At 34.9% G+C, this 13620-nt stretch overlaps 1 protein-coding gene across 1 annotated transcript; it reads right to left on the reverse strand.

Moving 5' to 3' along the window:
• Window positions 1–7953: 7953 nt before the first annotated feature.
• LOC149557914 (homeobox-leucine zipper protein HAT14-like) lies at window positions 7954–11141 on the reverse strand. The gene is made up of 4 exons (XM_089832371.1): window positions 10770–11141; window positions 10150–10505; window positions 8525–8604; window positions 7954–8423 (listed from the first exon to the last, which is right to left on the reverse strand). The coding sequence occupies exons 1-4, from the start codon at window positions 10843–10845 to the stop codon at window positions 8138–8140; spliced, it is 798 nt and encodes a 265-aa protein (XP_089688497.1). The 5' UTR covers window positions 10846–11141; the 3' UTR covers window positions 7954–8137.
• Window positions 11142–13620: the final 2479 nt, after the last annotated feature.

Here is a 13620-nt window from a genome sequence, read left to right on the forward strand (position 1 = left end):
ACTCCTCCTGAAGCTATGCTCCGAGACTGGGTTAGCAAATGCTAGACTCCTCATAGAATCCGCCTTAATGCTGTCCAAAAACTTACCAAAGGTTTTTTTTATTTCCTCTGCTAACTCGTCGCAAGTAGATGCCGTCTTTAACAACAGACCTTGGTGTGTGCGTTCCTCTCTGCTTGTTTTCCAAAAATGGTTCTAAGACTTTAGATCTCAAATGATAAAATGCTTAGGGTTCCTGTGTGGGTTGAGTTTCTAGGTCTTCCCTTGCCATGTTGGGCTTTCATTAAGTCCATTGCCAAAATCCTTGGCAAAGTTGTCACTAAGGAGCCTAAGAAATTTTTTAATGCCTGCCCATAGTGACGCATTTGTATTGAAGTTGATCTTTCCAAGGATCTCAAGGATTCTGTGGAAATCCAGATTGGAGCTCAAACCTTCTCCCAGAAGGTTCTTTATTTGAATCTACCTAACACCTATTATAGGTACCAGTCTTTGGAACAAAAGATCAAGGATTGCCCTCTGGATATGCCTAGGGTCAAGCCCATGCCTAAAGAAGTGCCTACCAAACAGGCTGAAGGAAAAAAGGAAGAATGGGTTGTTGTTGGGTGCAAGGGCAAGGGTCCCTTGAATCCCTTGTCCCTCAAGTAGTCTTATGCAATGGTCATCGCAATTCCTCCTATTCCCACAAGACCATCTACACCAGCTAGCATGGGGCCACAAGTGGCTTCTATAGTGCCTATTCTAGGGGTTTTGTAGGTTCCAAACCCTGCTAGTATGCAGGGGATTAAGATGGCCACCAAGGTTTCTACCTTGGCTAGGGTTCGTGATCCTTTTGTAGTTTCTTCCATCATGCCATTAGTGACAAGGTGTTCTTGCAGTCCTCCTGGATGTGCAAAGAAACGAAAAGTGAAACAGTAGGCAGTTAGGTTAGAGGATTTCCTATCTAACTTCCACCTGGCTTCTACCTGCTTGTAGAATAGCTACTCCTCTCTTGAGGACAAGGAGGTTATGGAAGAGTTCTCATGAACTTCCTCTCCTAGAATGTTTGAGGTCTTTCAGATCTCCCCAAAAAATTCTATGTCTAGGACACCCATCATTGACTTGGTAATTTAGATTTTCTCTACCTACAAGAAGTTAAGATTTATGGTTTCATGCTTTATGTTGCGTGTCACATCATTTGGCAGGATGGCATTATGTTTTCCTCTTAGCATGAACCTGGCCAAGATGGTGTAGTTACTCTCCTATCACCTCGCCTTCATTCTACTATTATTTTGCACGGTTTTGACCACATGCATAGAATTATCTGACTTTTTCTTTCCATTCACAATCATTCTTTTGGAGTCATTAATGTTTATGCTTCCAATGATGCTGTGGAAAGGTCCCAAATGTGGGTTTGGCTAGCTAACAACTTGCCTCCTGCTACTTGGGTTATGTGTGGGGATTTCAATAAGGTTGAAGTTGCATCTGACAAAGATGGCATTCTACCCCTTTGGTGGATAGCTGAGGAAAGAGAAGCCTGGTACTACATGCAAAATAAATTGGGCCTTTTTGATCCCAATACAAACCACCGCCAAGGTAGTGGGGTCTGGCACACTTGGTCCATCTTTCGAACTAGCTCTGACTACATTTTAAAACATCTCGATCATGCTATGATCTTGGCACAATCTTTTTTCTTTTTTTCTAAAGATCGAGATCTACCTGTCATTCCCCTAATAGATGTGACATTATCTAGCCACTATCCCATCTATTTTGCCATTTCTTAGCAAATAGTTCTCCCCAAGGTGGCCAAGTCTCAGTTCTTCCTCAACACATCTATATTGTTGCATGCTTCCACCATCTCACACATCCAATGTGTCTTGAATTTTGAGCCACGTCCACCATCCCAACGGGGATGGATTCAATGGTGGAATGATGCCATTACCAAAATTGCACAATTTCTATGCATCTATGGGTGCCAGCTAGAAATTTTTAGGAAATGCTCTTATGAAGCCAACACCCTTGCCCTCAAAAAAGCCTCTGAGGCTCTCACCTTCAACCCCTTTGATGTGGATTTACAAATTCATCTTGCCAAACTTTTCCATGACAAGTAAATTGCTAACAACTATGTTGCCCATGGAGCTCAAATCAAGGCCCGTCCCCACTGGTTGGAGGTTGGCAATAAAGCCTCAAAGGAGTTCTTTTAGGTGCTCTAGGTCCATCATACCAATGTTGGAATTAAAAAGATCAAGCAGAGAATGGTTGTTCTGTCTAGTCTCCCTGACATCCTACAAGCATTTGTTCATCATTATGAGAACATTTTTGGTTTCTGTGAGCAACTTCTTTCCCTCAGAGACCTTAAAGAGGTAGTTTAGTCCATGGAAGATGACAAGTCTCCTAGGTGTGATGGCCTTCCTTGTAAATTTACAAACACCTCTAGGAACAAATAGGTCCTAACCTGCACAAAGTCTATCTCGAAGCATATCATACTAAAAGCTTAGGAGCGATAATAAATAAAGGGAATATCAAATTCATACCTAAAGCTGGTGATCCTAAGGACATATGCAATTGGAGGCCCATTACCCTTCTGAATGTGTCTTATAAGATCATTACCAAGGCACTATCTCTCAAAATTAGGCACATGTTGCCTTTAATTGTGCGGCCTGAGCAAATTGACTTCATCAAGTCTAGATATATTCTTGACAAAATCATTTCTATTTGGGAAGGTATGGAATGGGCTCGTAAGTCCAAGCAGTAGGCTATCTTTTTAAAGATTGATTTTGCTAAAGACTATGATTGCATTGAATGGTCCTTCATCTTGGCTATGCTTCAGGCTCTAGGTTTTGGCCCCAATTTTCTTCAGTCCATGGAGATGCTCTTTGGGGATGCTAATGCTTGGATTACCATCAATAATTTTCAATTTGAAGCCTTTGGACTTTTTTGTTCAATTAGGCAAGGTTGTCCTCTAGCTCTAGTGCTTTATGTCCTTGCTGCTAAAGGTTTTGGCTATTTGTTAGCTCATTCTGTGTCTTTAGGGCTAGTTCATGGCATTTCCTTGCTTGATTCTTCCTCCCAGTTAATCAATGGTCATTTTTCTGATGATTCCTTTCTTAAGCTTCTTGAGGATGAAGAAAATATCAAAAATGCTTTAAATTGCCTAGACACCTTTTGTCAAGCCTCTGGCTCTGCCATCTAATGGCATAAAATGCTCTACTACCACTAGTCTTTTTTGCCAGCTCCACCTTGGCTCAGCTAGTTCCAGTGGAAATGGGTTACTCACAAGGAAATCTTTCACTTTCTTAGCATTCCCTTTTCCTTCTAGGCCTCTCCTGTAGAGCTTTGGAATGCTATGCTTGCCAAGATTAGCAAAAAGCTCGACTATTGGATCACCAAGCCGCTTTCTCTTGCTAGTAAATTCTAGATTTGTTCTAAGATTCTGGCCACCACTCATGTCTACTATTCTTCCTATTGGACACCATCCAAAGCTTCCCATCTCAAGCTAGAACGTTTTCTCAGAGATTTTCTTTGGGCTTCTAGTTCTAACCATCATGGTTTTCACAGAGTTGCTTGGGATTTTTGTTGTCTCCCACGAGAGTCTAGTGGTCTTGGCCTGCTTTCCACTCAAAAACAAGGCCTTTCTCTCTGTGCAAAATGGATTATCTAAGCTATTTCTAGGGACAAAGCCTAGAAGATTTTGTTAAGGCACTGCATTTCTTTCAGCTTCCCTATTAACAGGCCTGCATGGTAGGGGATTGGTTTTCAAACCCTTCTCATCATGCATGAACCAGTGGCCATTCAGGGCTCATTTATTATTAAAAGTATCTAGAAAGCCTGGGAACTTGTTAACCCATGGCTTCGTTGGGCTAGAGATGAGTTTCACAGTGGGATCTCCTTGAATCAAAAAAACATTTGGTGGTCTCCCCTGTTTGCATTTCAGGGCACTCCTCTCGCCAAGATTCAAGGTGCCAGTGCTCTACGTTTTTTCAAACATGGCATCCGAACTCCTAAGAATCTCTTTTCAAGAGTCGCCATGAGTTCCAAGTCATGGGAAGATATGCAAGTTCAATACCATCTTATCAATACAAATCAGAAGACTTTTGACCTTCTATTGTCTTCCATTCCTATGCACCTAGTTCATAAGGTGGGGATTCAGTCTAGTCGGCCTTGGTGGCATGATTGGAAGTGGTATCTTGCCACTCCATTTTCCAATTATAATCCCAATATGGGGTACTAATGGCTCTCACCCCATCTTCTAATGGTTCACACACTTAACCAGCAGTGGCATTTGCAATCTTTGCTTTCTCAATGGAGAAAATGTTTTGACACCATTTGGAGTTCTATTATAGAACCCAAGATTGCCCACTTTTCTTGGTGCCTTGCCTTCTAAGGTCTTCCCTTGGGGCCTCAACTCAAGCACATTGGGGTTCTTGATCTCAGATGCCCCTTTTGTGGTCAACCTGAGTCCTTTTGCATATTTTTTGGTTTTGTAAGTGTGCTCAAAATTATTGGCACTGGGTTCATGATTTTTTCAAGCCTTTCAGGCCCAAACCATTTTCATGGCACATGATCCTGTTGGGTGATTCCCCTAGAATTCCTCAGAAATCCACTCATATTTGGCATACCTTTAGGATGGAAATTTTGTTTTCTTTATGGAAAGATAGGAATGCTATTCTATTCACTCACAATTTTTTGGATGTTAACATTGCTATGTACACTAAAGCATGCATTTGTAACAATGTGATTATGCAGATCTAGGTGCAAGCTAATAAAGTTTCCCTAGAATTTGCTCACTTATAGGAATTGTTAAATCACTACGACAATGCTCCTTGTACCATTTCCAGAGTTCCTCTTGATGCCTCGACTGATACCTCTACACCTCATGGCCGCCATTCTCGTCAGTAGTCCTCAAGCCGCCACTCACACATGCTATGCTCCCAAGCCTCCTGCCACCACTCTCCCAGTGGTGGTGATGGTGGATGGAGGTGCCGCTCTGCTTCCCCACCCTATAGTGGTTCTGGCTAATCCCCTCCTCGTGGGCCTCGACGAGCGCATTCTGGGAAATTTCCTCGCTTGGCTTTGGTGATTTCTCCTCTGCGGCCAGAGGTTAAGGATGCGGAGGCTACCCCTGATCCTGCTACTGCTGATGATGGTTGGACTATCCCGAGTTCGCCCCACAATCCCACTGATACGTGGGGATTTCCTGATAAAGATGATCCTCCTCCTTCGGCTGGCACTGCCTTGGTAGCCTGAGGTGGTTTATTCTATTTTTTTTTATTAATAGTTGTTGTTTTTGGCTAAGGCCATGTTTTTAAGTTCAGCTTCGACCATGTGAACTCTTTTGTAGGGTGATCTTGTATCCCCTGACCCCTTTTTTGTGAATTGTATTCTTAGTATATTTTATTAATAGAAAAGGACCATTCATCAAAAAAAACATAAAAATAAAAGAATCTTAGTGAAACTCTAGTATTAATAACATCAAAGTTTTAGGCAATGTAGCATTCTCATAGTTGAAAATAGCCTCGTCAATGAAGATATATGACTATAATCCTTGTGGATCCTAGAGGAATAGTTAAAAATGATGTAATAATTGTCTTCTTGGAATTTTTAAATTGATTTAAAAAGTTGATTAAAATAAGGTTCAATTGAATCCTATGTCTGATCAAATCCCCCTATGTCATAAGGTTCAATTGAATCCTATGTCTGATCAAATCCCCCTATGTCATAAGGTTCAATTGAACCTTTATGGCATTATAGATTTGGTCAAACTTAATTAAATGTGTGGATTTGATTTTAAAAACTAAATAATTTTTCCTTGAAACATGCATTTCACTTAAACATGCTTATTATGCATTTTGAAAAATGGTGCATTTTTCCTTCATGGAAAAAAGTATAAGCCACTATGTGATCACCAAGTCTAAGTAAGAGGTTTGATTATTTCCTCCATTCATACATCTTATTTATTTTTTCTCTTTGGGGGATGATTTTTCTCTCTTGTGTTTTTCTCATTTCTCTTCTTTATGAGAGAATTCCATTGCATTATACATGAGTACTTAACATGACCTTGGTGTTGAGACCTATCAAGTACATCTTTGTTTGTTATCCCATAATTTAATCTTCTCCCTACATTTCAACTTAGTAGGGTCTTTGAGTAAATAATTCAATCAAAATCTTAATTTTAACTTAGGCTAATTCCTAGAAGGTTGGTAAGATTTATTAGTATTTTTTTCCTACATTAATATTTATGCCAAGCATTTGTTAGATGGCTACACCAAGCATTACATCTCATTGGTGCACTCTTTCTCACTCTTAACTTTAAAGAATATCTAACTATAGAGTTTAATCATTTTAGATACATTTAGTATTTGGTGGAATCTGGTTTCTATTGTGAAGGCTTATTTCTATATGTAGATCATGGATTTTTTAAGAATCCAACAATAATTGAACATCTAGAAAATAGTTCAACAATTGATATCAATTCCTAATCAACCATTTGTCATCATGTTATAATCTCTAAGGAATGTTGGGGGGTGGTGGGGAAACCACAACTAATGATTGGCATGTACTTCTTTGGGGTTTGGTACAATTTCATGTCAATCTTACATATGTGTAATTTAGCTTCATATCTAATTTGTATCAAATAGTTAGGTTCATGTATTTCATGTATTCTTGAGTTGGTATGTGTATTGCCTCTGATTAGCTCATTTAGGATTCACTTTAATATAGTTGAGTAGGATAGTTATGTTTATGTAGCTATGTATATAATAATATTAGAAAAATGTAAGGTTCACAACACAATCTATTATTTTTAGAATCTAAACTAGTTGTCTATAGAGGTAACAATTTCCAAAAAGTGGTTTTGCTAAGGCATGCCTTTAGATAGTCGCAAAACCACCTTCTCCGTCATTTGTAGTTTGAACATCCTAGTCAACATTTGAAGACAAAAGAACTCAAGATAAAATATAGTAGCTTTCAATAAATTTCATAGAAAAGGTTTGGGCAATGATAACAAGCACCAATGTCCTTGAGAAAAGTGCACCTAGTGTTTGTGATCTTATAACTAGGGTGCATCCTTCATGCTTGGGCTAGAATTTGGAGAAAGGACAATTCATAAGCTTTGGATATCAGATATGTTACACGCATACTCAATTGGGTACTCAAGAGGACTAGGATGCCTATAAATAGTGTCCAACCATTTTAGGTTCCACTTCTAGTCACAAGTGCATTTCATTATCAATTTTCGTGATCTATACATCTTGAAGCTTACTATTATCTAACTATTGATTTTAATCAATTATATTTTTATTCTACTTTATGACCTGGTTATTTGACACTTAAGTCAAACAAACAATCTTTTAAGCAGCAAATAAATAGAACCCAAGGTATTTCTTGACTATCTCTAAATAAGAACAAATTCACAAAGTAGCTAAATATTGAACCTCTTAAATCTCACAAACATAAATAGTTTATTAAATATATTATATTAAGTCTTATAACTTATGATATAAAAAAAAAGACTTCTTTATTTCTTTTAATTATATGAAAATATTTTATACATAATTATAACAATGAGAAACAATACCTAAAAAAGAACAAACTTCACTGCCTAAAACTTATAAAACATATAATGTTTAGAAATGCATATATGCCCAACTAAACCTTAAGATATTTAATGAAATAAGGGAAAAAAAAACACAAATGACAAACTTTATTATTATATTTTTCAATCATCTTTACTCCTAAGATCAGTATTTCATTTTAAAAAAAAAAAAATTAAAAAGGTAGAAAAATTAAAGCAGAAATGAAATATCAACCAACAAAACAAAAGCATGCTCCAGCATATTAATTTTGCAATGTTACGAGAACTTCAACACAAAGCAACAGTGCTGAACAATTGCATTAGTCTCTGCTGTAGAGAGGGAATAGTAAAGTACTTCTATATGCATGTCCAGATGCATGGATATTATCTTCTCCACAAAAATGGTGTTAAACCACAACAGATACTAAGCATTTTCTTCAATGTTTAACGCCTTTTACATATTTTTTCATATAAAAAAATACAACCTCACTGAAGAGAAATACCTGCATTCTTCTACATTTCCTATAGAGTTTGGACACATTCAGAAACCTTATAAAATCAAATAATGTGAATGTAGATGTAATCATATAATCAACAAGCCATCGAAGAATGAGAGTAGCAAGGATAAAAGTGGGATTCTTGCAAATTAGTAAAAGGAGTAATGTTATCAGAGGTTATAACTCTTTGACAGGAGGGGCACATGCTGATTGCTGTTGAAGGTAATTGCAGTTTTATGTAGGAAGGAGATGCCACTACAGCATGTTTTAGAGATCTTAACTCTATTAACTCTTTCTGCAACCTTTTGTTCTCCTCTGCTAACGACTCATAACACCTCCTTAAGAATTGGCGATCCACTTCGGTTTGCTTAAGCTTGGTCCTGCAAAGTTGATGAAATAAATTCAATTCTTATCAATTTGATCATTATGTTTTATGATGCCTTAGCTTTCAAAATGAGAGAATGGATGGAAGGATTGTTACCTTGCCCTTCTATTTTGGAACCAAACTTCAACTTGTCGAGGACAAAGATTCAGCTGCTTAGCCAAGGTATGTTTTTCGTTCTGCCAATTAGAATAAAAATTAGGTATTCACAAGAGCAAGAGAGACCTCTACTTTCACAGTATGTGACCAGAAAACTTTTATAAAAACAAGGATTTTACCTTAAGTGGAAGCTTCATATCATGCAACTAAGGGTTAATTTTGATGGTCTGATTAGATTTAATAATATAGAATGAGAAATTGTGGGATTAGTTTTGATGGTCTGATTATATTTGGTGATATAGAACAAGAAAGAAACATAAATTGTATTATATGAAAAAAATTAAATAAATGAATTATCGAAGTTAAATATATATCTAATCAAATATACATTTATTAATTAATATATATCTAATATTTGAAGACTATCATAAGATAATTTGACAAGCAAAAATAATTTTCAAATCTATGTTCTATTCACAATATTAGAACTTTAATTCTCATCAATAATTATTGGAAAAAGAATATATTTTAGTTCATTTAATTTTAAAATAAATAAATTTGAAGATTTCTAAAGTGAAATAAGAAAAAATTATAAAAAATTGCAACACCTAAATATAAAATGAACCATTCAGATAAAAAAATATAAAGTTATTAATTAAGATGGTATCTTTGAGTAATTTTTTACAGTTAGGATGGTATTCTAGAGTAAATTTGCATCCACAATTAGTTTAAAGATGATTACATTTTAAATGGAAATCTTCATAATCAAAGTGCTATCTCAAATTATTACTGAATTAGTCATGCCGGATTATTAAGAAGTTAGTCACATATAAAGTAAAACCTCATAATTATGAGGGCTCTTTAGAGAAAAGCCTCACAATCAGAGTGTCGCTCTAGATCACATTTGTAAAAACAAGATGAATCAAGAGGATGTCTTCAAGTAAATCTATTCATTGTTAACCATAATATTTACAATATGTTGTACACCTTCTACTATCAAGTTATATAAAACAAATATTCTGAAACCCTATATTAGAACTTAATGATTAATATGGCAGCTTGGAATGATGATTAAAAAATTATTAAAATAAATATTTATAAATCATCTTAGAATAAATGTTCATGTACAAATGTTAAAAATGCTTTAAGTCTTAAATGCAACTTTTTAAAAATTTATAAAAAAAGTTTTCGATCAATATGATGTCTCAACAAAAGTTTCATCTATGATTATGCATAACTAACTTATTCAAAGAGTTTGGAGTAAAGACTTACAAACAGAAATATCTATAAAACTCTTTTTATCTTTGAATAAATTTTCATATGCAATTTTACAAAAATAAAATTGTTAAATATACATAATCATAATGAAAACATAACTTCTTTTTTTTCACAATCTTATTTTTTATTAGAAAAATAGTTTTATAAAAATAGATTTGATCTTTTATTGCATTTCAAACAAAGAGTTTAAATTTTTGATATTGTATTTCAAAAACTTTTTCTAGAAAGTCATGGTCGACCATTTAAATTTAGCTCAAACACTATTTGTAAGTTCTTCCCTATAGTAATTAGATCACTTGACTCAAAGCATGGAAAGCTTCATCAAATACTATAAAATTCACACTTACTGGATTAAGATTGCTGTGTACTTTGAAAGTTTCTTCTAAAACAGCAGATTGTTTTTTTGACAGCCTGAGTTTCTTCCTTGTACCACCGCCCTCCTCATCTTCATCACTTACCCTACAATAAGCCTTATCTCCCTTAAAATCCTCTGTAACAACATGGCTTCTTTTCATGCCAACTCCGTGGCTGATTTCTTGGTTGATGAAATTTGAATCCACATGAAAAGACAACATGGCCTTCTTATGGAAAGAACCCATATTATCATTGTGGGTATCACCATGTTGCTTAGAGTAGCAGGAATTAGCAGGACCCACGTTACTCACATCAATGATATTTTGCCTTGCCATGGCCAAAGCTTCATCTGACATCACAACCCACATAGCAGAATATCATATATCAAAACCATAATCAAAATCAAGATAATTTCAGCTTATAAACAGACTTCTTGATTTCTAAAATCTTCACCAAATCAAATAGTTCAAAGAATAGAAACAAATTAAATCATAAGTTTCTAGATTAGATTGCCCGAATAATTTTTATATCAATATTTAGAATCACACTCCATAATTTGCACTCCATAATTTATCAACAAAATACAATAAAACCAACTATCTGATCAGTTTACCTGATGAATTCTTCCCACATGAAGTTTTCATTCCAAGACCCAACTCTGTATCACATTCCTCATCACCCACACCCATTTTATGCTGTTCTAAACTGTATTCTTATAACATGCAACTGAGATAAAATCTCTGTAACTCCAAACAAAACCCAAGTCACGGATTTCTACCGTGCTAATTTTGGAGGAAAGTGAAAACGGTGAAGTGGGGACTATCGAGCTTTGATTAGACGACAAGTAATAATGACGATGAAAACCAAGGAAGAGAAATCGGCAAGGTGCAGAGCCATAAAAGGAAAGAATAGAAATGTTAAATAAACATATTTTATGCAGTGTCTGCACATGGGTGAGATCCAAATTGGGATCCATTGGCCGTGCAAACTAAAATGTTCAATTGGGAGAGAATATATCTGATTTAACTTATTATCTACTTCGCTTATTTCCATGGTCATCCACCCAGGTGGGCATGTTATTCTGCCGTCTCCATGGGAGACAAAGGACAAGACAATACTCACAATCATTGCCTATCATTCTCTTCCTTTTCTCTCTCGCTTCTCCTACGCCCTTCACTATTGATTCATTCCCTTTCATTTGTTTAGTCTATGGAGAGCAATTAGGGTTTAGATAAGAAAGATGTGGCCCTGCAGGCTGTGGGGACTAAGCTCTTCGTTGGGCTGAAGCGCACATGGGCTCTAATATGGCCTGGAATGGCCAAATATCGGTTAGTGTATTACGTGATTAACCCACATGAACGTTTGGATAGAAACCCTAGGTTTGAAGGGATCCTAGAGAGAGGTGGGAAGGCTCTAGATGGACAATGTGATGGCCACTAGTTAGCATATCTCAAATGCCAAGAGTGTGTGGTGTGGATTTGGAATGATAGATCTTTACTTTGATGTTACATGATCTTTAGGTTAGACTATTAAGTTTTGGTTGTTAAGTTTTGGTTGTCATTTTAGGTAGTTCAAATTGTGGGTTAGATCATGAGTTTGAACTTCAATTTCTTAATGATATAAACAAGGGTATTGATGACTTCGATTTTGATTTGATAATGATGTGAATAGAGGTGCTAATGTGTTACACTTTTAATTTGTCAATTATTCGAACAATAGTGCTAATGATGGGAACAAGGGTTCATTTTGTACCATGTTGAGAGGGCCTCACGTTGTAAAAAGTAATACTTCTAGTTGTTGAGCTAAAAAATTGATTTGATTTTTCATTATAAGGGAAAAACAATATTTATGTAAACTAAACCTAAGAAAATCCAATAAGATCCATAAGCAAAAGCATAAATAAAACATTTATGTAAATTAAACCTAGATAAATCCAATAAGATGCATAAACAAAAGTATATATAAAATTAGATTAATATGAATTAATTAGTTTATCATAATCTAATTGTGAATAAACAAAAGCATGGATTAAGTTCTAGAAAAATAATCTCTACTAACTTAGTATTGATTTAATTTGTTTAACCTAATCGAGTAAGATTGTGGTTTTGACTCTTGATTTGATGGTGGTGATGTTAATAAGGATTCATATTGTGACATCTTATAGGTTGAGAGGGATTACCTTGTAAAAAGTAGTTCTTCAATATGTTAGCTTGAACTCTCAATTAAAAGCTTCAAATAATATTTTCCTAAAACCTAAGTAAATCAAATAAGATACATAAATAAAAGCATAAAATAAGTTAAATTAATAATTGATGGTAATTAAAAATTGAGTTAGTTTTAGTGTAGCCTAATCTAAGAAGATGCATAAACAAAAGCCTATATCAAGTAAATTTGAAAACAAATAGTAACTTTAAGTATTTACTTAGGTTAGTGTAATCTAATTAGATTATGGATTAGATAATAGGCTTGATTTTCAATTTGATAATGATGTGAATAAGGGCCCATTTTGTACAATCTTAGAGGTTAAAATGGGACTGCCTCGAGTTGTTAGCTAAAAATATCAATTAAAAGGAATAAACATTTCCCTAAACTAAACCTATGTGAATCTGATAAGGTGCATAAAAAAGCATGATTAAAGTTACATTAATAAACAATGGTAATTGAATATTTAATAAACTTTTAGCCTAATCTAATGATATGCATAAAAAAAGCATATATTAGGTACAAATAATAATTGATAGTAATTAAATATTCAGTCTATTAGTTTAGTCCTATCAAATAAGATCATGGGTCTGATTCTCTATTTGATATTGATGTAAAAAGGGTCCATTTTGTACCGTTTTAGATGTTGAGAGGAAAATCACCTCTAAGTTAATTTGTTTAACCTAATCCAATAAGATCGTGGATTTTACTCTAGATTTGATTATGATGTTAATACGGGTTCATATTGTAACATCTTACAGGTTACGAGGGATTACCTTGTAAAAAGTAACTCTTCAATATGTTAGGTTGAACTCATAATTAAAGGTTCAAAGAATATTTTCCTAAAACCTAAGAAAATCTAATAAGATACATAAATACGTTAAATTAATAATTAATGGTAATTAAGTATTGAGTTAATTTTAGTGTAGCCTAACCCAAGAAGATGCATGAAAAAAAGCTTATATTAAGTAAATTTGAAAATGAATTGTAGTTAAATATTTTCTTAGTTAGGTTAGTGTAATCCAATAAAATTGTGGATTAGACAATGGGTTTGATTCTCGATTCGACAATTATGTGAGTAAGGGCCCATTTTGTACAATCTTAAAGGTTAAGAGGGGACCACCTTTTGAAAATTAATACCTCAAGTTGCTAGATAATAATATCAATTAAAAAGGAATAAACATTTCCCTAAACTAAACTTATGTGAATCTAATAAGGTGCATTAAAAAACCACGATTGAAGCTAAATTAATAAACAATGGT

This window comes from Cupressus sempervirens, chromosome 5, assembly GCF_028749045.1.
Source record: "Cupressus sempervirens isolate cs-2001-9-10 chromosome 5, ASM2874904v1, whole genome shotgun sequence".
In the NCBI taxonomy this organism is placed as follows: Eukaryota; Viridiplantae; Streptophyta; class Pinopsida; order Cupressales; family Cupressaceae; genus Cupressus; species Cupressus sempervirens.